The sequence below is a fragment of the Pholis gunnellus genome (genome assembly GCF_910591455.1).
Source record: "Pholis gunnellus genome assembly, chromosome: 11".
Lineage (NCBI taxonomy): Eukaryota > Metazoa > Chordata > Actinopteri > Perciformes > Pholidae > Pholis > Pholis gunnellus.
This window is the reverse complement of record NC_136538.1, coordinates 24,632,196-24,659,103: the sequence shown is the minus strand read 5'-3', so window position 1 is coordinate 24,659,103 and position 26,908 is coordinate 24,632,196. Positions and strand designations below refer to the sequence as shown.

Here is a 26,908-nt window from a genome sequence, read left to right as displayed (position 1 = left end):
GCCACTAGCGGCCAAAGATATATGACATCCGTAGTGGTTTAGGAAAACGAATGGAATCGATGTGTCCTTGAGCAAGACACATAACCGCAAAATTGCTGATAGAATGTGACTTGGAAGTCACTTTGGATAAAAGAGTCTGCTAAATAACTGTAATGTAATGTTTATTTAAAGTCTGTCCTCCTGGTTCTCTGCTTCTTGTTTCCTGCTCCTCTGACGACACCAGCTCTCCACCAATCACAGCTCCTCGGGGGCGGGCTCTTGTGGTGCCTTCAGGTGCTGTAGGAAACGTCTCATATCAACGTTTTTATTTTGTGGAATAAAAAAATCCCCTTTACAAGTTTACAAATCAAACACTAAAGAGACAAAATGTTTGAAACAAAATGAAACAAAATACATTTTTACATGAAATATAATAGAATAACATTAAAAATCAAGTTCCATGAGATCAAGTTAAAATGTGAATGAACACTGTTGTTGATGACTTACATCACTTTTATATGTTTTAAGTCTATAATCTATTGTTCTGTAATCTGAACACTGGTCTTTGATCTTTGATCTTCTTCTTGTGAACTACTTTTTCTTTTTGTTCTTTTCTTTTAAAAGCATCAAATGTAAAACATGTCACATGTGAAAAGTCCCTCACATGTTCACATGTGAACTGTGAGACAACACATGAACACAAACATATATTTAAATAGTTTAAATGTAAACTACTTCAAACCACTTTAAAATAAACTCTCTCCAGTGAAGAAGCTCATGAGATGCGGTTGAAAGCTCTCGTAAAGCTCATTTAAAGGACTTTGATTAAAGATTTATTTACATGTGATGAAGTAAAATATCACATTTATCTATTTTAACATTATATCTACTCTCAACACTTTAAGTTACTTTAATTTTAATTTGTTTTCTCAAATAAATGTGTTTTCATAAAAATGAAGAATCTCTTTAAACAACATCAACACATTCAAAGTGTCATGAAGTTTGTGTTTCTATTGTTAGTAGAAGAAGAAAAGACTCATGGACACGTTGAGGTTCAAATAAGGAGACTTTTTTATTGCTCTTCATGTATAGTATTGCTAATAACACATCTCTGTTCATTCAGAGAGAAGAGAGGGTTGTAATAGAGTGAGACTTGCTCTCTCCGGGGACAAGGAACACATGATGTTCTGTTTGGACACATAAGATGAACGACCTTCAAGAAGGAGAGGAAGCTTGTTGAAGTTCCATCACTCTGTTCAGAGTATTGTTTCATCAACCTCTAGCATACTGGAAAGAGAAGACTACAAACACCACCCTGAGGATAAACTCCTACCCACATTCTCCTCACTAACATCAGCTGTGTGCAGAGATGGGCAGTATTTCTATTACTTGTATTTGAAATACGTATTTCAATTACTTTTGAGTATTTTGTAATTTGTATTTGATAGGGCCGATTAAAAATCTAACGTAATTTGTAACAAAATACTTTAGAGTGGAGTAATTTAGTATTTAAAATACTCAAAATACTTTCTCCACGAATCAAAAAACAGTTCACGAGTTCAGTCTTCAGATCTTCAAGTTCAGCTGATTGTCTGTGAAGTTAAATATTGTATCTGAGTGACAGATGTCAACTAGCTTGATGTATAATTTATGTCTGGGTCTGGCTAGCCTATTGTATATACATGGTGATGGTTATAATATCAAGCTAGCGATCGATGCTAACATGCTAATGACGCTAGCATGCTGTCTAGGCTAGTGCATAGCCAGTGTTTAGCAAGTTAGCTTATCAGTGGAGTAGCTAGCTATAGGAAGAGGGAGATTGGGAGCTTGTATGTCATATGTGATGAATATGTTCTTGTTGATACAAAGCCAAAATGTATGGGCTGTTAAGTTCCATTAATACAAATATATATATATATATATATATATATATATATATATATATATATATATATATATATACACACATACATAATCAATCAAGTTGTTGTCTTTCAATAGCTTTGCTAAGTTACATTGACATTCTGTGACTGTTCTTCCTGTTTGTGGGGTTCACCAGAGCTTTGTGTACATTATATAAACCTGAATGCTCTGCTATACCAAATTGTGAGAAAACAAAAAATCCAGAAAAAAGTATTTCCTGTATTTTAAATACAAAATACATGTATTTTGTTACATTTTCTGGCACCAGTATTTTGTATTTTGTATTTTGTTATAATACATTTATTTGGGGGTATTTTGTATTTTGTATCAAAATACATTTTGATGTATTTTTGCCCATCTCTGGCTGTGTGTGATCCTGTACACACTGAACTATCTGGTCAGCAGAGAGAACGTTTCTCTAGCAGGAGGAGACTCTCCCTACAGAGAACACAGAGACACTGAGGAACCAGAACCAGACCTGAACCAGAACCCAAAGCCAGGATAAAGAGGTTCAGTGAATGTGGTGTTGAAGGTGTGGAGGTGGATCAGTGTGTCAGAGGAGACTCTGTAGAAGGACAGAGAGCCAGCAGGACAGTCCACATACACTGCTACTCTACCAGAGGAGGAGGAGGAGGAGGAGGAGGAGAGGTGTGTGCTGCTGTTATTGTGAAGGACAAAGTAACAACCATCAGCGCACCACAGACTCCAGGACTGATCGTTCTTTCCAAACAAACAGTCATCACTGCCTCCTTTCCTCCTGACTCCTCTGTAACTCACTGATATATTAACTCTTCCGCTCCACTCGACCTCCCAGTAACAGCGATCAGTCAGACCAGTTCTACACAGCAGCTGCTTCCAGACATCAAACCTGTCTGGATGATCAGGATATGACTGAACCTCCTCCACATGTGTCACCTTCCTGTTGTTGTCAGACAGTTTGAGTTTTCCGTTCACTGTGTTTGTGTCGAGTGTGAGTTCACAGGAATCTGATGGAGAGAACAAGACACAACACAGCTGCAGTTATTAATCTATCATCTGTTTGATGATGACATCAGAGATGTGAATGAGTGATGTCACAGTTTGAAGATGCTTTGTTTTCATGAATCAAACTCAAAGCACACTCACACTTCCTCAGACCTGGTCTGAACCATCGGACTCCAGCAGGCTCCACCCTGAAAGGAGGAGGGGGGTCAGAGCAGCATGAAACATGGACATTACATCGCTCTCACACACAGAGCTTTGTTATTCATGTTCACATGGAGCACTTATTATTCATCAGCTCATACTCTTTGACTTCACTGGAGCTTCTTCTGATTGGCCCATGACGACAGCTCATGATGTTCACTTGTTCATGATCTATTATTATCAGTATTATATTGACAATCATCCATTTCACACTCAGTTTCCTCCACCAGTCAGTCAGTGAATCACATGTTTAAACCTGCATCAATTGATTTCTTTGTCCACTTGTGGTTCAGTGAAAACAAGCTGTAAACACAACATGTGACATATTATCAGCTTATAAAGTAGTTGTGTCGGTTCCGGGTCGTGGTCTCACGTGCGTGAGTCTCACTTCATGGGCTGAGTCACTTTGTTAATAGAACCTCTAAGAGTTCAAACCAACGGATGTACGACCTTTAAACTAGTGAACAAGTAGCTGATCACCTGTGAAATCTCTGACATCTGAACCCAAAGTATGGCGACCAAAGTCAAGTCTCCCTTCAGTCGCTCATGGACGCAATCAGCCAGTGTGAACCAGACTTCATATCACGGCTTGATGCTTCCACTGAACCATGAACACGGCGCTGATATTCATTATTATCTATTATATATGATAATATAAGAGGTAAACACCAAACCACTGCAGTACAACAAAGAGTCAGCTGCATGAAGACGACATTGAGGACTTAAAAACCTGCTTCAGTCACATTGAAAAAGAAAAGAGCTGAAACAGAAGGCGGACTCAATGGAGAATTACAGCAGACGCTCCAACATTGGTCTCGTTAAAGCTCCAGAAAAGGCAGAAGGCCGGGATGTCATTGGGTTTGTGCAGCAGCTGATCCTACACCTCTTGGGTCAGGAACACTTTCCTAATCCCCCGGTAATGGAGAGAGCTCACTCAGCCCCACACAGAGAAACCACAACACAAGCTCAACTGGTCCAAGGCCAATCCTGGTCAGATTCCTGAGTTTCAGGAGAAAGTTCAAACTCTTCACCTCTCCAGACAAAAGGGCGAGCTCCTCATCATCAACACCAGGATCCACTTGTACCCCGACTACAGTGCAGAGACTTTGAACACATCAAAAATGAAAAGGAATCAAATCCTCTCAGTGATGATGTTCATTTAATTAAATTATTCTGTGTTCAAGAAATGAATAAACATTAACATGTCAACGTCTCAGATTTGGAATAAACTAGTAGAACATCCAATCTTTACTTCATTATTTATTTACTGGTCTAGTTCAAGGTTTTCTTTCAAAAGTCTCCATGTCTGTAAAAACCTTCATCTGCTCTGAAGAACCAGAAATAGTGGACAAGTGTTGGTCAAAGTGTTGTGAAGGCTCCATGACTGGGCCTCATGGTCGTCCTCCTGCTTCATATTCTGCATAATGCAGAGGTAGAGCTTTTCAAACATACTCTGAATATATAATAACTATACTCCCAAGAATGTTGTATCCCTTCCAAATCATAGCTCATGACATCCCAAGTGTCTTTGTTAAAGACCTGCATAGGAGCATATCTAAGTTTATCTGGAGAAACTCTGACTGCCAGTGGTGAATGGGGGTCTAGCAGTACCAGACTTTAAACACTGTTATTGGTCTCTACAATGTAAACATGGATCAGTGTCCAGTTATGTTCTTCAACATGTGCACTTTCCCCACTTGAGGAGGATCGATGAGTCTACCCGAAGGATTCTAACTGGATTCACTCAATGACCAAAGAACTTTTCCTTTTCCTGCTTTTATTTTGGTAGGTTCAGCAGAGTAGTTTGTTCAATCACTAAGCTTTTAGTGTAGTCAAAACAAACCCCATATTCAATATACAAATGAATGTAAACAGGCAAAGCATTCATGATGGTTTGAGTAATAAAGCACCAGAGCCACATTCTATCATCTAAACATGAAATATTTAAAAGCACATACAGCTAATGTTCACTGCTGCCATAACTTAACACCAGAGAATATATTATACTTCACTTCAGCACTATTAGTGACCAAATGAACCAGAATGTTCTTATTATACCATCAACAAACGATTAAACCTCTTTAACTATCACCATTTACTGAACTTCCACCATCATATGAGTTACAACCAGATAGAAAACGATATCGAACAACAAAGGGTTGAATTATCACCGTATGTATTTGTGCTACAGATCCCTGTGATGTAGTACTAATGCTAACGCTAACCAAACTGGTGACGCAGTGATCTTCACTCAGCTACAAAGTCCCTGCTGGTGCAAAGTTCAGCTCTCTAACCGCTCTGTTTTTAGTTTCTAGAACTTTGGTCCAGTCCTGAATAAACCTCTTTGGGCTCTGACACACCATGTCCACAATCAGCTGTTGGTTCTTCACTGAGCGTCTGTGGCCGACTGTCACCTGTAGTTTCAACAAGTCAACTCCTATCAGCCAGGGAACTGGCTCTCAGTGCAGAACAAACCACAACCAGGTAAAGCTGAACTCCTTTAAAACAGAAAAACATTTCTATTGTGATGATTCATCAAGACGCTTTAAAAAGATTGTTTCTTTGTCAGTTTGTCTTTTCACAAACATGTCTGGACTAAAGGGCAACACACACTGGTGGCAGATGACGAGCATCAATCTATTGTTTGATATGAGCCCACAAACCTGCAGTAGGACAACGTTGACGCATGTCAACCCAACGTGTCAGGATACACCACTGTCCTATTTTCTAATGTTGAAACAAGACAACGCTCCAGAAAAAACCCCTAAAAAAAACAGTTTCATCACCTTCCCTCCCTGTTTGGGCTCATCCTGGCTACTGTTCCCTGACTACTTCTATCTGTATTGATGGTCTGATGTGGGACACAAACAGTTTGATGAGTCTCTGGTAGTTTAAGGTCAGCTTGGTGTGTCAGGGTCATATTAACCAGGCTGACAGTGTGACAGAGAAAAAGTCTCCAGCTCTACCTCCTCTATCAGACTGATTATCTGTGGCTGCAGCAGGTCTCTTCATACCTGAGAGTTTCCAGTCTCCAGTGTGGATCCTTCAGTCCAGCAGACAGCAGCTTTACTCCTGAGTCTCCTGGATGATTGTAGCTCAGGTCCAGCTCTCTCAGATGGGAGGGGTTGGAGCTCAGAGCTGAGGCCAGAGAAGCACAGCCTTCCTCTGTGATCAGACAGCCTGACAGGCTGCAAACACACAAAACAACACACGTCTCATAATGTGAGGGAACTGTGAGGGCTGGGAGGTTACTGCAGTACTGAGATGCTGTCGGCTACGTTAACATTGTTACTGCTTGTTTTCTAGTCACAACCAAACACCCATTGAAGTCTATTAATAATCTCACTCTGAACATTACTGATCACTCTCTGAAATTTCAAGTTATAAAAGCAGAGTGAGAAAACAATATTAGATATGTTGATAGAAATATATTCAAATTAAATATTTGATTGAAGTCATGAAAGCAGAGACAATCTTATGAAGGTTACAAGTCAATCCATTAATATAAATAAGGAGATTAATTGAATCCTGACCTGAGAGTTTCCAATTCACAGTGTGGACTCTCCAGTCCAGCAGACAGCAGCTTAACTCCTGAATCATGCAGGTTGTTTTTGCTCAGGTCCATCTCTCTCAGACTAGAGGACTGGGAGCTGAGAACTGAGGACAGAGCTTCACAGCTTCTCTCTGAGAGGTTACAGTCACTCAGTCTGAAGAGACAATGATGAAGAAAATATATACAATAAGTAGAAAAGATAAAGTATTTAAGTTATGATATATGAATCTAACTCTCTCTGTACTTCCAGAGCTTTGTTGGAGGATTTCACCACTGGCAGCAGGCCTCTTCATACCTGAGAGTTTCCAGTCTCCAGTGTGGATTCTCCCGTCCAGCAGACAGCAGCTTAACTCCTGAATCCTGCAGGTTGTTTTTACTCAGGTCCAGCTCTCTCAGATTAGAGGACTGGGAGCTGAGAACTGAGGACAGAGCTTCACAGCTTCTCTCTGAGAGGTTACAGTCACTCAGTCTGAAGAGACAATGATGAAGAAAAAATAAGCAATAAGTAGAAAAGATAAAGTATTTAAGTTATGATATATGAATCTAACTCTCTCTGTACTTCCAGAGCTTTGTTGGAGGATTTCACCACTGGCAGCAGGCCTCTTCATACCTGAGAGTTTCCAGTCTCCAGTGTGGATTCTCCCGTCCAGCAGACAGCAGCTTAACTCCTGAATCCTGCAGGTTGTTTTTACTCAGGTCCATCTCTCTCAGACTAGAGGACTGGGAGCTGAGAACTGAGGACAGAGCTTCACAGCTTCTCTCTGAGAGGTTACAGTCACTCAGTCTGAAGAGACAATGATGAAGAAAAAATAAGCAATAAGTAGAAAAGATAAAGTATTTAAGTTATAATGTATGAATCTAACTCTCTCTGTACTTACAGAGCTTTGTTGGAGGCTTTGACCACTGGCAGCAGCCTCAGAAGAGCCTCCTCTGAAGCAGAGTATTTCTTCAGGTCAAACACGTCCAGATCTTTTTCTGATGACAGTAAGATGAAGACCAGAGCTGACCACTGAGCAGGAGACACTTTATCTGTGGAGAGACGTCCTGAACTCAGGGACTGTTGGATCTTCTCCACTAGAGATCGATCATTCAGTTCATTCAGACAGTGGAACAGATTGATGCTTTTCTCTGGAGACACATTCTCACTGATCTTCTTCTTGATATACTGGACTGTTCTCTGATTGGTCTGTGAGCTACTTCCTGTCTGTGTCAGCAGACCTCGTAGGAGAGTCTGATTGGTCTGCAGTGAAAGACCGAGGAGGAAGCGGAGGAACAAGTCCAGGTGTCCATTTGGACTCTGTAAGGCCTTGTCCACAGCACTCTGATAGAGACGTTTTGGTTCAGGTTTGTCTCTAAAGACTTTAGACCACCAGGAGGTTGTTTGTTCTTCTGACAGCAGATTGACTCCAGAGTTAATGAAGGTCAGATGGACATGAAGAGCAGCCAGAAACTCCTGAACACTCAGATGGACGAAGCAGAACACTGTGTTCTGGTACAGTCCTCTCTCCTCTCTAAAGATCTGTGTGAACACTCCTGAGTACACTGAGGCTGCTCTGATGTCGATGCCACACTCTGTCAGGTCGGATTCATAGAAGATCAGGTTGCCTTTCTGCAGCTGATCAAAAGCCAGTTTTCCAAGGAACTTAGTCATCTTCCTGCTCTTTGGACTCCAGTGTGGATCTGTCTCAGCTCCTCCATCATACTTGACCTTCTTCAGTTTGGACTGGACCACCAGGAAGTGGATGTACATCTCAGTCAGGGTCTTGGGCAGCTGTCCTCCCTCTCTGGTCTTCAACATCTCCTCCAGAACTCCAGCAGTGATCCAGCAGAAGACTGGGATGTGGCACATGATGTGGAGGCTTCGTGAGGTCTTGATGTGGGAGATGATCCTGCTGGCCTGCTCCTCATCTCTGAATCTCTTCCTGAAGTACTCCTCCTTCTGTGGGTCAGTGAACCCTCTGACCTCTGTCACCATGTCGACACACTCAGGAGGGATCTGATTGGCTGCTGCAGGTCGTGTGGTTATCCAGAGGTGAGCAGAGGGAAGCAGTTTCCCCCTGAAGAGGTTTGTCAGCAGCACATCCACTGAGGTGGACTCTGTAACATCAGTCAGGACCTCATTGTTGTGGAAGTCCAGAGGAAGTCGACACTCATCCAGACCGTCAAAGATGAACAGAACCAGGAACTCTTCAAACCTGCAGATTCCTGCTTCTTTGGTTTCACTGAAGAAGTGATGAACAAGTTCCACCAAGCTGAACTTCTTCTCTTTCAGCACATTCAGCTCTCTGAAAGTGAATGGAAATGTGAACAGTATGTCCTGGTGGTCTTTGTCTTCAGCCCAGTCCAGAGTGAACTTCTGTGTTAAGACTGTTTTCCCAATGCCAGCCACTCCCTTTGTCATCACGGTTCTGATTGGTTCCTCTCTTCCAGGTGAGGCTTTAAAGAGGTCTTCTTGTCTGATGGTTGTTTCTGGTCTGTGTGGTTTCCTGGATGCTGTTTCAATGTGTCTGACCTCATGTTCCTCGTTGACCTCTGCAGTCCCTCCCTCTGTGATGTAGAGCTCTGTGTAGATCTGGTTCAGAAGGGTTGGGTTTCCTGCTTTAGCGATCCCCTCAAACACACACTGGAACTTCTTCTTCAGGTTAGATTTGAGTTCACGCTGACAAACTGCAGCAAGAAGTCCTGAATGAACACACAACAAAGAAGATCAATGAGTCAAAGAATAGATTTCAACATGTCATTTCCTCAAAGAATGAGTCTATGAATACATGTTGGTCCATCTCTTGAGACGTTAGTAAACGTCCCATTTATCCAGCATGTTAAATCTTTAGAGAAATCCTCTTACTGCTCTGCAGACAGTCAGCCAGCTCCTCCTGCTTCATTGTCCTCAGGAAGTGCAGTGTGATCTTCACAAATGCCTCTCTGCTGCTCCTCCTCTGCTCTTCATCCTCACCGTCCAACACCTCCTCATCCTCCCTCTGACTCTCTAAGCATTCTGGGTAATCTGAACTCACAACCTTCTGGATCTTCTTCAGCTCCTTCTTCACAAAAGTGACGATGTTCTCCTCCAGCAGCTGGAACAGAATATTCTCTGAATGACACAAACTAAAACCATGGAACCAAACATCAGATCCATGTTGGACAGACTGACAATCCACTGGTCTACAAAGTGCAGCATGGAGATGATTGTGAACAGAATAGATTTAAAGTAGTTGTACATGTACAGACCATAAATATGGAGTCCAGGTGTGTTTGATGCTGCTGGGCAGACTGACCTCTGGGAACCTCTGAGCTCTCCTGGTCCTCTCTGTGGAGGAATCATGAACAATCAGCTCACATTGTGTTTGTACCATTAACACAAATACAACAATCAGTTAAAGATGTTGTGTTCTGTCATGATTGATCACAATGAAAACCAGATGCTAAACAGATTCTTATCTCTGCTTTTATTGGACAGTAAAAGTTATTTTATTGGCAGCACGGTAAAGTCAAAAATGATATCGTCAAATTAATTCCGGTTTACTTTATATACCTTCTATACCTTCCACCTCCAGATACAACTACAACTAGAAACAACTAGAATCACATCTGATGAGATACTTTTTCATACTTGGTGTAGTTTCTATTCTACCATTGTGTTGTTAGTCAGATGTACCGAGACTTAATACTGTTGATCTGTCACATCACTGAAACAAAGGGTCTGTGTTTGGTTTTGTTCACAGCACCATTGGGGAGACTTCCTCCTCCGAGTCTTTCTAGTCTCCAGACCTCTGCAACTAGAGTTAGGATTATATCCAGAATGCTACTTCCTGTCTGATGTAAAACTACAACAAGTAGTTAATTGTCATGATCATAATGAGATCATAATGACAGATCAAAGACTAGAAATGATAGACGACCACATTTATATCTGTGTAACAGTTAGTCATCTGTTTCATCTGTTTTAAGAACTTACTCTGGGTCATAAGAACGGCGTCCATCTTTGAAGTTAATCAGACCGTCTTTAGACCGATCACTCTTCATGGACACACAGCTGGGTTCAGGAGACTTTTCTCTCTGCTGCTGTGAACTGATAGAAACACTGACATTTACTGAACATACAATCTTCATGTCTCTGCTTTAACTGGTTTTATTGGATGATAAAAGTTATTTTACTGACATTAAAATGCGTCTTTAATGATGAAGAAGACAGATTTTTTATGGTGATTTGTTTGCTTATTCAACCAAATAGTCATCACAATGAGACACAATGACTGTTTACATGCACACTCATATTCCACTATTATTCAGAATATGACAATATTTTGAATTTCATGTGGTTTATGTAAACATCATTATCAGTTTGGATATTCTGAATAAGTCCTTATTCCGTATGGAGCATTTTCCAGTGAAGACATGTGGGATATGTTGATATTATTCAGGGTTTTATGAGCTTTCTTTGGACGTGTAGACAGCTCATTATGAATATGGTAATCAGTATGTTTTTACGTCACTTTGCAACACATGGTCTCTTTCCTGTTCATGACCAGCTCTGTGCGTTGAACACAAACTAGCCAACAGTATGCAAAGCTGGAGTACAGATGCATGCCCCAACAAAAGCTCTCATTCCTGTTCAGAAGGAGAAACACGCCTACTTTGAAGCATTCTGAAGGACTTTGACATCAACAGCTTTTTAAATATGAACAAATATCTCAACGTGGACCTTTTCAAGAAGGTGTTTGAAGGAATAACAGAGGGAGGCTGAGTTCACACGGTCCAACAAGTCTGACACCAGAGGAAGACTTTGAAAAAACATGTTCTGATGAAAAGAAGCCAAAAGGCTCAAGAGGCTCCTGCTGTTCCACGTTTCCACATGTTGATGTGATAAACTACGTGTGTGGGCATCGACCCGTCAAACACAGCCGACGTGTGATTCACTGGCCTCAGTGATGAGGACGAGGTTTACGTCTATCGAATGCACGGCTGCATGTAAATGAGAATATTAGTGGAATATTCATTCATTAGCCATGAAAGAAACTCATGAGGAATATATTTACTTCATCTCAGTTCAACACAGCAAGAGTCTCAACAAACCTCGTCACCAACAAAGGCTCGGATATATAAGGACGAGCTTCCAACAGGCAACTCTTAACTACTGACTACTGACTTCATCAGAGAGCTTTCTGACACCAGACCTGCTGCTAGTCACCAAACTTCTGTATTTAGTGCACAGACCTCTGTAGCTAGGCCCCAAACATCATGAATGTTGACCCAGAACCCCTGAAACTACTCCACATATCACCGCTGGTAGTCCCCAAAACTCTGGAGCTAGTCCCCAGACCTCTAGACATAGACCCCAGACCTCTAGACATAGACCCCAGACCACTAGACATAGACCGCAGACCTCTAGACAGAGACCCCAGACCTCTAGACATAGACCCCAGACCTCTAGACATAGACCCCAGACCTCTAGACATAGACCCCAGACCTCTAGACATAGACCCCAGACCTCTAGACATAGTCCCCAGACCTCTAGACATAGACCCCAGACCACTAGACATAGACCCCAGACCTCTAGACATAGACCCCAGACCACTAGACATAGACCCCAGACCTCTAGACAGAGACCCCAGACCTCTAGACATAGACCCCAGACCACTAGACATAGACCCCAGACCTCTAGACATAGACCCCAGACCTCTAGACATAGACCCCAGACCTCTAGACATAGACCCCAGACCTCTAGACATAGACCCCAGACCTCTAGACATAGACCCCAGACCTCTAGACATAGGCCCCAGACCTCTAGACATAGACCCCAGACCACTAGACATAGTCCCCAGACCTCTAGACATAGACCCCAGACCTCTAGACATAGACCCCAGACCTCTAGACATAGTCCCCAGACCAGCTAGTTAAAGATATTGTGATTGATTATAATGAAAACACTGTACTTGATGCACGAACAATCCTGTATCATAACTAAGGATCAGAGCAGCTAGCTCATTGTTTCATTAGGTTTTAATTACTTACTCTGAGTCATAAGAACGGCGTCCATCTTTGAAGTTAATCAGACCGTCTTTAGACCGATCACTCTTCATGGACACACAGCTGGGTTCAGGAGACTTTTCTCTCTGCTGCTGTGAACTGATAGAAACACTGACATTTACTGAACATACAATCTTCATGTCTCTGCTTTAACTGGTTTTATTGGATGATAAAAGTTATTTTACTGACATTAAAATGCGTCTTTAATGACGAAGAAGACAGATTTTTTATGGTGATTTGTTTGCTTCTTCAACCAAATAGGCATCACAATGAGACACAATGACTGTTTACATGCACACTCATATTCCACTATTATTCAGAATATGACAATATTTTAAATTTGATGTGGTTTATGTAAACATCATTATCCGTTTGGATATTCTGAATAAGTCCTTATTCCGTATGGAGCATTTTCCAGTGAAGACATGTGGGATATGTTGATATTCAGGGTTTTATGAGCTTTCTTTGGACGTGTAGACAGCTCATTATGAATATGGTAATCAGTATGTTTTTACGTCACTTTGCAACACATGGTCTCTTTCCTGTTCATGACCAGCTCTGTGCGTTGAACACAAACTAGCCAACAGTATGCAAAGCTGGAGTACAGATGCATGCCCCAACAAAAGCTCTCATTCCTGTTCAGAAGGAGAAACACGCCTACTTTGAAGCATTCTGAAGGACTTTGACATCAACAGCTTTTTAAATATGAACAAATATCTCAACGTGGACCTTTTCAAGAAGGTGTTTGAAGGAATAACAGAGGGAGGCTGAGTTCACACGGTCCAACAAGTCTGACACCAGAGGAAGACTTTGAAAAAACATGTTCTGATGAAAAGAAGCCAAAAGGCTCAAGAGGCTCCTGCTGTTCCACGTTTCCACATGTTGATGTGATAAACTACGTGTGTGGGCATCGACCCGTCAAACACAGCCGACGTGTGATTCACTGGCCTCAGTGATGAGGACGAGGTTTACGTCTATCGAATGCACGGCTGCATGTAAATGAGAATATTAGTGGAATATTCATTCATTAGCCATGAAAGAAACTCATGAGGAATATATTTACTTCATCTCAGTTCAACACAGCAAGAGTCTCAACAAACCTCGTCACCAACAAAGGCTCGGATATATAAGGACGAGCTTCCAACAGGCAACTCTTAACGACTGACTACTGACTTCATCAGAGAGCTTTCTGACACCAGACCTGCTGCTAGTCACCAAACTTCTGTATTTAGTGCACAGGCCTCTGTAGCTAGGCCCCAAACATCATGAATGTTGACCCAGAACCCCTGAAACTACTCCACATATCACCGCTGGTAGTCCCCAAAACTCTGGAGCTAGTCCCCAGACCACTAGACATAGACCCCAGACCTCTAGACATAGACCCCAGACCTCTAGACATAGACCCCAGACCTCTAGACATAGACCCCAGACCTCTAGACATAGACCCCAGACCACTAGACATAGACCCCAGACCTCTAGACAGAGACCCCAGACCTCTAGACATAGACCCCAGACCACTAGACATAGACCCCAGACCTCTAGACATAGACCCCAGACCTCTAGACATAGACCCCAGACCTCTAGACATAGACCCCAGACCTCTAGACATAGACCCCAGACCTCTAGACATAGACCCCAGACCTCTAGACATAGACCCCAGACCTCTAGACATAGGCCCCAGACCTCTAGACATAGTCCCCAGACCAGCTAGTTAAAGATATTGTGATTGATTATAATGAAAACACTGTACTTGATGCACGAACAATCCTGTATCATAACTAAGGATCAGAGCAGCTAGCTCATTGTTTCATTAGGTTTTAATTACTTACTCTGAGTCATAAGAACGGCGTCCATCTTTGAAGTTAATCAGACCGTCTTTAGACCGATCACTCTTCATGGACACACAGCTGGGTTCAGGAGACTTTTCTCTCTGCTGCTGTGAACTGATAGAAACACTGACATTTACTGAACATACAATCTTCATGTCTCTGCTTTAACTGGTTTTATTGGATGATAAAAGTTATTTTACTGACATTAAAATGCGTCTTTAATGACGAAGAAGACAGATTTTTTATGGTGATTTGTTTGCTTCTTCAACCAAATTGGCATCACAATGAGACACAATGACTGTTTACATGCACACTCATATTCCACTATTATTCAGAATATGACAATATTTTAAATTTGATGTGGTTTATGTAAACATCATTATCCGTTTGGATATTCTGAATAAGTCCTTATTCCGTATGGAGCATTTTCCAGTGAAGACATGTGGGATATGTTGATATTATTCAGGGTTTTATGAGCTTTCTTTGGACGTGTAGACAGCTCATTATGAATATGGTAATCAGTATGTTTTTACGTCACTTTGCAACACATGGTCTCTTTCCTGTTCATGACCAGCTCTGTGCGTTGAACACAAACTAGCCAACAGTATGCAAAGCTGGAGTACAGATGCATGCCCCAACAAAAGCTCTCATTCCTGTTCAGAAGGAGAAACACGCCTACTTTGAAGCATTCTGAAGGACTTTGACATCAACAGCTTTTTAAATATGAACAAATATCTCAACGTGGACCTTTTCAAGAAGGTGTTTGAAGGAATAACAGAGGGAGGCTGAGTTCACACGGTCCAACAAGTCTGACACCAGAGGAACACTTTGAAAAAACATGTTCTGATGAAAAGAAGCCAAAAGGCTCAAGAGGCTCCTGCTGTTCCACGTTTCCACATGTTGATGTGATAAACTACGTGTGTGGGCATCGACCCGTCAAACACAGCCGACGTGTGATTCACTGGCCTCAGTGATGAGGACGAGGTTTACGTCTATCGAATGCACGGCTGCATGTAAATGAGAATATTAGTGGAATATTCATTCATTAGCCATGAAAGAAACTCATGAGGAATATATTTACTTCATCTCAGTTCAACACAGCAAGAGTCTCAACAAACCTCGTCACCAACAAAGGCTCGGATATATAAGGACGAGCTTCCAACAGGCAACTCTTAACTACTGACTACTGACTTCATCAGAGAGCTTTCTGACACCAGACCTGCTGCTAGTCACCAAACTTCTGTATTTAGTGCACAGGCCTCTGTAGCTAGGCCCCAAACATCATGAATGTTGACCCAGAACCCCTGAAACTACTCCACATATCACCGCTGGTAGTCCCCAAAACTCTGGAGCTAGTCCCCAGACCACTAGACATAGACCCCAGACCTCTAGACATAGACCCCAGACCACTAGACATAGACCCCAGACCTCTAGACATAGACCCCAGACCACTAGACATAGACCGCAGACCTCTAGACAGAGACCCCAGACCTCTAGACATAGACCCCAGACCTCTAGACATAGACCCCAGACCTCTAGACATAGACCCCAGACCTCTAGACATAGTCCCCAGACCAGCTAGTTAAAGATATTGTGATTGATTATAATGAAAACACTGTACTTGATGCACGAACAATCCTGTATCATAACTAAGGATCAGAGCAGCTAGCTGATTGTTTCATTAGGTTTTAATTACTTACTCTGAGTCATAAGAACGGCGTCCATCTTTGAAGTTAATCAGACCGTCTTTAGACCGATCACTCTTCATGGACACACAGCTGGGTTCAGGAGACTTTTCTCTCTGCTGCTGTGAACTGATAGAAACACTGACATTTACTGAACATACAATCTTCATTTCTCTGCTTTAATGTTAAAAGTTATTTCATTTCTATTAAAGTTTGTCTTTGAAACACGTCTTGCTGATGTTTAGTCAACATGGGATACTTGTTGTATTTGGTGCAGCTGTTTTTGAACCAGTGTGTTGTTAGTCAGACGTCTGAAGACTTCAGACTGTTGACCTGTCACATCATCATGTATGTGGTTTGGTCCACTCCTGTCTGATAAACTAACATCCATGTTCTCCTACACGGCTTCTCTAAACTGGCTCCCAGCCTCAGCTCACATCAGCTCCAGACTCTGGTGCTGGTCTACAGGGAAGTGAAGGAACTGGTCCTTCCTCCTTAGGAGCCACGGTCAAACCCTACACTCCTCCTCTACCTCTGGACGTTTGGCCGCCCTGTCCCTCAGAGGACCCTGTGGTCTCTCATCTCCATCATCACTGTGTTCTGTTCTGGTCCCACAGTGGTGGAATGAAGTACTGAAGTCAGGACAGCAGAGTCACTGAACATCTTCCACCACCATCTGAGAGCCATCTGTCACACGACACCTCCACACACCTGACGTACATCTCATGTCTTTAACTTATATAAACGGAGCTCTCTAACACACGTTCACTTGTTTATTTGAGAAGGATGTACTTTCATGTTCTCGTTACATGTACCTGAAGTTCTGGTTCAGTCTGACTGCTCTGATTGTAGATCACTGTGGACTGTAATGAACTCTGTCCCTCATTGGTCGTCTGAACTCAAACACACGGTCCTGGTTGTAGTCTGGACACATATTAGGTAATAAACCACTTCCTGTTTCATGCAGGAAGTGACTGATCACTGATGTAGTTCTGGTTTTACTTCTTCTCGTTACTTTTCAGAAAGCAGGACAAACAGCAGGACCATCAGCTGTCCACTGTTCTTTCCAGAGTACTTTCATATCAGCAGTAGAAGAGCAGTTCTACTGGGAAGCTGTCAGGTACATGTTCAATGTAGTTTATACTTACTCTGCAGAAGAGACTTGTCCTCCTTTAAAACCGATGCCATGTTGGTGTGACTGGTTAGTCTCAGGGGACACACAGCTGGGTTCAGGTTCAGGTCCAGGGGACTCTGGTCTCTGATGGATCCTGGCACACAGAGGAAGACCAGCAGGGAAGGTCATTCAGTTTTTAGTCTTCAGTCTCAGCAGCTGTTGGAAGAACTAGCAGCTCTCAACAAGAAAAGCATCAATACAGCAACGTTTCATTAGAAATATCTTTCCTCATGAGAATGTGTGTGAGTGTGTGAGTGTGAAGATTATGAATAAAGAAGCTGTAATTATGTGACACGTAGCATCTTCTAGCACAGCTGGGATTTGAACTGATGACGTTTAATCAACGAGGTTCACGCTGCACCAAGAAGCTAATGCCAGACACAGAGATGCACATCTACAACACACTATTCTATTATTGTAGATCAACACTTTAATGTACAAGTATAAACAGAACAACAATGATCCATGAGGATTCCTCAGAGCTCAAGATGTCGTCTTGAAACAGTTCAAAACCCCAAAATATTCAGTTTACAGTGATTGAAAGAAGAGAAACAGCTGATTGTAGAAAGATGAAGTCAGAACATTGGAAGAGATGAATGAATGAATGTTTGCTTGAACAATGTGTGAAGTGTGAGTGAATGATTGAAGCTGTTCATCTGTAAAACAAGGTGAACAAAGTAATGAGTGTGAATGAATCCAGCTGAACATGAAGTGTGTTGACTGAGTGTAAACCTCACTGACCACCAGGGGGAGCTCAGCAGCTGAGGTAGAAACATAAAGCTCCACCCTCTGGACCTGAACACTGAGCCCTCCTCCTGTCACTCTGTGATGTGTTCAAGTGCTCTCTGTTAATAACAGCGTCACACTGCTGGGTCCACAGGGTGAACACCAGGACTTCAGTCGTTGCCATGGATACAGCATGACATGTGTCATGTTGAACCTGAGATCATCTCACAGTTTGTCTAAAGAGCTCCAGTCAGCATTTCAATCAACAACTTTATTTAAAATGTTCAGTCAGTAAAACAGACACATGATGTCATTGACAGTAAACATAGAACAGCAATAAATAAACTCTTCACACAGCTCATATTATTGTGACATGAAACCCTCAGCTGATCCTCTTCACACTCACTGATGCTCCAATTTGTTTCTGTTGGATTCAATGTGAAGAAAAACTCTGACTGCAGATAACATAGAAATCTAAGTGATGAACCTCAATGTATCAACACAGCAACATCAGAAACAACGACTCATAAGAACTCATCATTATTAGTTATTGTTCTACAATCAGTGAAGGATCGAAGTCTGAACTGAAGTTCAGTCTCACAATTTAATCTGACGACTGAACCTGTTTTATGGATTTATGGGATTATTATGAGTCAATGTTCAAGTGAAGGAGCAGAGAAACAGACCTCTGCAACTAGTCTCCAGATCTCTGCAACTAGTCTCCAGATCTCTGCAACTAGTCTCCAGATCTCTGCAACTAGTCTCCAGATCTCTGCAACTAGTCTCCAGACCTCTGCAACTAGTCTCCAGACCTCTGCAACTAGTCTCCAGACCTCTGCAACTAGTCTCCAGATCTCTGCAACTAGTCTCCAGATCTCTGCAACTAGTCTCCAGACCTCAGCAACTAGTCTCCAGATCTCTGCAACTAGTCTCCAGATCTCTGCAACTAGTCTCCAGATCTCTGCAACTAGTCTCCAGACCTTAGCAACTAGTCTCCAGGTCTCTGCAACTAGTCTCCAGATCTCTGCAACTAGTCTCCAGATCTCTGCAACTAGTCTCCAGATCTCTGCAACTAGTCTCCAGATCTCTGCAACTAGTCTCCAGACCTCAGCAACTAGTCTCCAGGTCTCTGCAACTAGTCTCCAGATCTCTGCAACTAGTCTCCAGATCTCTGCAACTAGCCTCCAGATCTCTGCAACTAGTCTCCAGATCTCTGCAACTACTCCACAGATCTCTGCAACTAGTCTCCAGGTCTCAGCAACTAGTCTCCAGATCTCTGCAACTAGTCCACAGATCTCTGCAACTAGTCCACAGATCTCTGCAACTAGTCTCTAGACCTCAGCAACTATTCCCTAGTCCTCTGCAACTAGAGTTAGGATTATATCCAGTATGTTACTTCCTGTCTGATGTAAAACCTACAACAAGTCGTTAAAGATATTGTGTCATATCATGATCATAATGAGAAATGAGATCATAATGACAGATCAAAGACCATAAATGATAGACGACCAAATTTGTATCTGTGTAACAGTTATTCATCTGTTTCATCTGTTTTAAGAACTTACTCTGGGTCATAAGAACGGCGTCCATCTTTGAAGTTAATCACACCGTCCTTAGACCGATCACTCACACACAGCTGGGTTCAGAAGACTTTTCTCTCTGCTGCTGTGAACTGATAGAATCTACTGCCCAGACTACGTCAGCTAGTCCCAAAAGCACTGAAGCTATTCTAAAGACATTTGCAGCTAGTCCCAGTCCATCTGAAAATCTGACCTCTCCTGGTCGACTCTGTGGAGGAATTAGCTCACATTGTGTTTGCACCAGAGACTGTTTACAGTTAATGATTCACACACAAACACATACAGACCAGTTAGTTAAAGATATTGAGTTCTGTCATGATTGATCATCATGGAAACAACACTGTAGATGATGCACGACCAATTCTGTGTTTCATAACTGAGAATCAGAACAGTTATTCATCTGTTTCATCTGTTTTAAGAACTTACTCTGGGTCATTAGAACGGCGTCCATCTTTGAAGTCAATCAGACGACCTTTAAACCGGTCACTCTTCATGGACACACAGCTGGGTACAGGTTCAGGTCCAGGTTCAGGTCCAGGTTTAGGTCCAGGTCCAGGTCCAGGTCCAGGTCCGTCTGGTCCCTGATGGGTCCTGGTCACATGTAGAAACAGAGTCAGTGGATGAAAGACTTTGAGTCATGGACAGTTAGAGACGGTCATCTCACCTCTGAGCTTTGGTGTGGCTGGTTTTAGAGGGAGGGACTCCCTCCTCTCTGTCCTCACACTGATTCATAGCAGAGTCCACACCTTCACACAAACACAACAACATTATTTCTCTTCATCATGACAAACACACACAGCTCATTCACCTCAATACTAAAGACACTCATGGGACAGTTTCCATGTTGTTGTCACTTTGAGCTGCAGAGTCATCTCTAAGAAATGACGTTCACAATGCTCTTTAGTCTGTTGGCTTGTTTGAAGACTAGAGGAAGACTCTTCATGTGGCTTTTTATTGGCCTTTCTTTGGGGATGACGTCACTTTTCACTTCTATTTGACTGACTTTGAAAAGCTCTTCAACGTTTGAAATGTTCCTCTGTTTCCTCGTCTACTACATCCAGTCAGAGCATGAAGCAGCTCGTCCAATGATCCAGAATCAGTCATGTGACCTTGTTAGCTGCTGCTGAATCCACATCACTTTGTACCTTCATGTGTAGAGGAACCACTGAGAGCAGAGCTGAAAGCATCCGTCCAATCATTGATCAGCACATCAGCACTCATTCCTCCTTTACATCATCTCTCCTGTATCAGCTGCTCCTCTCTGTTTCCTATCAGTGTCAGCTGAATCCCTTTGGCTTCTTGTTGCTCACACTAAACACTGAAGTGAACAAACCTTTTGTTAATCGTGACTTCAGTTGTTTTTACAGTGAAAACTCAAAGCACACGAGGAAACCTTCTCTCTGCTGCTCAGCTCCTCTTTCAATCAGAAAAGTCTGAAGAGAAAAGTTCAATAGAAAAAGTGTCTCAGACAGTTGAGTTAAGAAAAGGTCGACTACAAGCTGCTGATTAATGTGCACACTTTGAAAAATAAATCTTTATAAAATGGTAAAACGTCTGGCAGCAGAAGTTCTCATTAAATTACAGTAAAATAAAATATATTCTACTGTAATAAAATACCATTAAATACAAATATTAGCTGTAATAAATTGCTGTACATTTACGTAGCATTTAAAACAGTATCTTAGAGTATTTCATAATAACGGTAACATACAGTTAAATCTTCATCCCTCCCATGTAAATTAACAGTCAATGCCGTCAATTAACCATTACAGCAGACTACTGTAATTTAGCAGCATAATGCAGTATTTTATGTGAAGTGGTGGAAATACGCTTCTCTATGCAAGTTCAGTGAGTCACGATCTATCTACATCGTACTGTCTATTGTAGGTTAATGTGTCTGTAATGACGATATAATAGTTTTATTATTCAAACTGCTTATTACCTAAACTTCATATTTGAGTAACAAGACGTGACCGACTGCTCCTGAACGTGACTTTGGACACAACAGCTTCAGTTCATCCTTCTGAGCAGCAGCCATGTGGAGATCAACGAGGAGCCGAGGTAACGTTAGCTTATCATCCGAAATTCAAAGTCTCCAGCTCTGTTTTGTCTTTATGATTATTGAACTGTTAACATCTCAGATAATGTTTCACTTGGTCTGTTTCATTACATCAGTTTGCTAATATTAGTGGAGCTAGCTCTGTGACGTTAGCTAGCTCGAGCTCAAGTAGCCTTAGAAAGGTTAGCTAGCTAACAGCATAGCAAGTTAAGTTAACATAAATAAAGTTAATCACCAGTTACAGTGTTAAGATGTAACGTTAGTCACCTAACTTGTGTTTACTTGTGCTCTTATTGAACCGACTGTAGGACCGCAAACGGGACGATTATCAAAATGGAGAGCGGACCAGAAATCACCGACGTGTTCAAGACGATGAACAGTTGAGGTAACGCTAACAGTAACGTTATGTGTTATCACAGGAGCAACATTAACACCAGATCAAACTCATTTTAGTGTTGAACGTTAGTCCATTGTGGTCCATTGTCTTAGCTTCATTTCTTTACTAACGTAATCAGCTCATCACAGTCTGTTCATTTAAACTGTATGGTATTGTTGTGTTAGCTTTTTGTAAAGACTTGCACTGATATGTTAACACATGTGAGGCACATGTGAACCCACAGTTACACACCCAAAGCTTCTTTTAAGTGTGTTTATCCTGGATGTCATAGAACTTTCCAGAAGTTCAGAACATTGTGTTTCTAAAGTTTGTTTACAGTCACTCGTCATCAGAGATTGAGGAAACCAGCCAGACGCTGCAGTCAAGTCCTCTTCAAGGTGTTCTCTCTCCTTATTGTTTTCATTCATGCGAGTTCATGCAGTTCAAATTAACTATAAATGTGTAAAAGACTTGTTAACAAGCTAGACTGTGATGCAGTTCTAATACACTGTTCTTGATACTATTTGAACTCAGCGTTTCCCTGTTGATTATTATTTTAACTCAGTGTCAGAGGGAGTGACGCCGAGATCAAAAAGTGTCCGATGGTATGCTGCTGTGGTTCAGTGGAATGTACCGATCCCTAGAGTGGTATGCCGGTACTTTTCCAACGACACACCGTTTCCTGAAGGCAGGTGCTGCTTGAAAGTTCATATTAGTGGTATATGCTGTTGAATGAGAGTGGTATGACATTAATATCAGTGGTATATATATATATATATATATATAAAAGTGCTTTGTCACAACGTGATAGCGGACGTCACACGTCGAGGCTCAGTCGCTCCTGCTTTTAACTGGTCTCGAATGAAAGCTGATATTTAAAAGACTGCTGACGGCAAAGTTATTAACTTTCTCGCCGTGAAAATTAAGACTTTACTGCAGACTGTAGAAAACACTGTGGTCACTATGGGAACATGTGGAAGCTTTCACTTGATGGATCGTTCACTTCAACATTTGATCAGTTAGTAAAAGCTCGACTACAACCTGGTGATCAATGAGAGACAAAGTGAACTCTAGTGCTCCACATCAGTAACAGTGCTGACAGACCCCAGATCAGACTGAACTCCTCTTCTTCATCACAGCGTCATCATTCAAAGCAACACTTCATCTGGACTTCAACATTCAAACTAACAGCAGCTTCTCTCTGCCTGCTCACACGGGCGGCCATCTTGTTTCCCAGCCGACGTTTGTGTTTGAAAGCAGCTTTAAACAATCACACGTTCACAACAATCAATGACGTCACTTCAACCAATCACAGCTCCACTTACTGAACTTTCAGCATGAACTTCCTCCGTGTGCAGCTCTCTTCTGTCCTCAGCAGGTCTGTGTAGAAAAGGAGCTTCGTGCTTCACTTCAACTTCAACTTCCATCAGACGAAGTGAAGTGACGCAGCTTGTTATGCTTCATCAGAGAGGGCGTGTGTCCTCACGGCACCATCACAGGATGCAGTCGGACTGGTTGGACTGAGTCTCAGTCTGAGCTGCGTTCACAGGATCAAATGTCATCGTGAACACAAACCTCCTCACAGCTCAAACAAGAGTCTCTCAGGATCAAACTCAGCATCTGTGGACAAATCACTTCAACTTGTAAAGAGTTGCTTTGACAACAGACTGGATTGTGTTGTTGAGAGCAGATAGTTTAGAGGATCCATGCACGCCCCTCTTTGTCACCTTGTCTCCTTGTAGATGTAGACTAGTAGGGAACAGAGGATCAAGCAGAAACCTTTTTAGCAAATGTTGTGTAGAGTTGATCTAGAATAAATACATTCACTAAGACAACAGAGAGACCTGAGAGTGTTGTTATTCTTCACTCCACTTTGTGGATCTGGTTGAATCTGTTGGGGCAACTTACCCACGTATCTGACCCAGAATTGGTGGTGAGAGGATGAAACACCTCAGCTTGACACAGAGCAGGGGGCAGATGCGGTAACGGACACGGGTCCGCCACCGCTAGTGATGCAAAGCGCAGCAACAACCTTGTGCCTGGACTCTCTGGAGCTACCAGTAAGATGGACAGGTGCTGCTTTGAACCCTGTTGAAGTTGCATCATCAGGACCAAAGGGGGGGGGGGCATCCAGCAGGCCAGAGGGCCTGGACGGAGAGGACTAGTGCATCCACGCCCAAAGGGGGACACTGGGTGTTTTCTCTAACTTTGAATGATACAGAAAAGTTGACGATCTTCCGACGTCAGGACGGACACCACTGCCCTGTGAAGGATAGGGGGTCCGAGAACCTCCTGTCTGTGGAGGTACACCTCCACCTCCCACCTCAACATGCTTCCCCCTCAGTTGTGGAGTGAAATGTTGCAGCACCTTCTCGACAGCAACAAGCTCCAACAGGTTGATGTGAAGGGAGGAGTTTGGCGATGTGCCTGCCACCCTGGCTTCCTCATTGTCCCGCCCAGACCTGCCAGGGTGCGGCCCATGAAAACCTGGACGTGATGAGCGACGCACCCCAGGAGTACCATCTCACCAAGATGTCCCAAATCCTATGTAACCGCAGCCGTTCAGACCATTGCTGAAGGTTTCTCATGTGCAGCAGACCCGGCCGCACCACCGGGTGAGCTGTTGACATCATCCCGAGGAGGGACATGACACACACCAAGGTCGTTGACCTCGGTCGGTGGGTCAGCTGCAACTTTACTGTATTGTTATAACGTGTTATTGTTCATGTTTACCGACCGCCGAGTTCTGTTAGTACTGTGAAGAAACTACTGTGTGTTCCATGCTGCTGTAATAGTGTTGTGTTAGCTCATCACTGTGAGTGACACACACACACACTCACACACACACACACACACACACACACACACACACTCACACACGCACACTCACACACTCACACACGCACACACACTCACACACACACCCAAACAGGTTTATCTACTCATCTCAGACACACGTGGCCTCTATTGTAGTCTCGCACCATTTTGTAGTTTTGCGTGGTGTGGTCACGTACTAGACTACACCCGCCATTTTGGGTAGTTTTGTCACTTCTCCCCCCCACTTACACACACACACACACACACACACACACACACACACACACACACAGTTGTTTGTTGACGTTAGACAGTAAGCTCATAATTGTCTAGTTGTAGATATGAGTTGACTTGATCATTATTAGTGAACTTAATAAACTGTGTTCTACATAAAGAGCAGCTGTCTGTGGTTACTGTGTTCATGTGTATTGTGATAACAGCTGATATCAAACCTTCACTTTCACTCTGAATGTGTAACAGTACTTTGAATAGAAACATTGTGAGTGAACATTCATGATGAGACTTAGTTTATAGTTTGTTATTGGTCCCTGTTCTCAGGGTGGTGCCCCGTTATTATTAATAATTGTTCATAATCTTATGGATATTAATCATTGTATTCATGTCAATAATGTGGTTTTATACTTGCTGATAACCAAACACGCTGCTGCCAGATCCCAACAATGGCGTCTCCTCTCAGCCGTCACTCATCCTGAAAACAACCACCTTCATCAGCATGTTGGTAGGTTTCAGCTCAGCCTTCAACATGAAGCTGCTGCTAAACTGAGCACTCTGGTCTTGAGTTGCTCACTCTGTAACAGGTTCTTAGACCTCCTCACTAACAGACCAGCACCTCCTCCACTCTAGTGATGAACACCGGAGCCCCCCAGGGCCGCTGCTGGGCCCCCTGCTGTTCACGCTGCACACCCTCGACTGATACTCAAACATGAAGAGAACTCTGTTTAAAGTGTTCAGACGACACAAAACAACAAGGAGACTTCATATGGAGAAGAAATCCACAACGTTACAGAGCGGAGCTCAGAGAACAACCTGCTGCTCAACGTCAGTGAAACCAACGAGATGATCGTTGAGTTTAGGAAAAACACAGTTCAGAAGTATCAGCTGCTGAACCAGCAGAGTTCAGAGCAGCTTCTCTCCTCAGACGGTGAGACTCCATATATATTCATTATTATTCATATATATATATATGACAGATAAAAAGGCCTTGTAACAGTGTGTTTGCAGTAGTAAAGCATCACAGTGGATGAAGGATGTGAAAGGTTAAAGGCTCACCTGTAGTCCTCCCACACAGGTGAGCTCACTGCTGCTTCTCTTTATTCTGATTAAATATGATTTCATGTATTTTGCAGCAGCAGCGACCTCCAGCGGCTGAACTTCAGACTGCAGTTTATTATTAGAGCGTCATCAAGTTACCATAGTTACACAGTAAAGACCGGAAACGATGTTTTGATTTTATTCAAAATGAAACTAAACTTAAAAACATGTTGTTTGAAAACAATTTGTCCATTAAATTAACAAAAACTAACACAAATAAATAGAAAACGTAACCCTTCATTTCTTTACTCTGTTGCTTACAAATACAACCATAATAATGACTTAAAATATAAATATAATAGAGTATTTTATTCTACTACATATTATTGTGTGACTGTTTTCATATTTTTATTTTTATTTCTCTACTGTATAATAATAATATAATAACTTTATAATAACTTTATCTTTATAGCTTTAGTGAATGTCAGACAGCCCAGTCTAAATATCATGACATTTTAATTCATTGTTATTCATCTTAATGACTTACCGTTTAACGAAGCGTCCACACAGCGAAGACCTCCAGTCTGTGGATCCTCTCTCTGACAGACAAACCCGGAAGAAGTCTTTCACTCACAAAACGGCTCCACAGCGCAACTAGCGGCCAAATATATATTACATCCGTAGTGGATTAGGACTACCATTGAAAACTAATGGAATCGATGT

The 26,908-nt window shown here is 42.3% G+C and overlaps 1 protein-coding gene across 1 annotated transcript; it reads right to left on the bottom strand.

The window, feature by feature from the left end:
- Nucleotides 1-1,974: 1,974 nt before the first annotated feature.
- LOC306702970 (uncharacterized protein) lies at nucleotides 1,975-23,577 on the bottom strand. Its single transcript, XM_079168751.1, has 17 exons — nucleotides 23,422-23,577; nucleotides 20,326-20,407; nucleotides 20,088-20,252; nucleotides 17,330-17,449; nucleotides 16,197-16,310; nucleotides 14,497-14,610; nucleotides 12,653-12,766; nucleotides 10,596-10,709; nucleotides 9,869-9,947; nucleotides 9,486-9,714; nucleotides 7,519-9,322; nucleotides 7,251-7,424; nucleotides 6,936-7,109; nucleotides 6,621-6,794; nucleotides 6,102-6,275; nucleotides 3,028-3,074; nucleotides 1,975-2,888 (listed from the first exon to the last, which is right to left on the bottom strand). The coding sequence occupies exons 2-17, from the start codon at nucleotides 20,391-20,393 to the stop codon at nucleotides 2,341-2,343; spliced, it is 4,212 nt and encodes a 1,403-aa protein (XP_079024877.1). The 5' UTR covers nucleotides 20,394-20,407; nucleotides 23,422-23,577; the 3' UTR covers nucleotides 1,975-2,340.
- Between the last annotated feature and the right edge of the window lie 3,331 nt (nucleotides 23,578-26,908).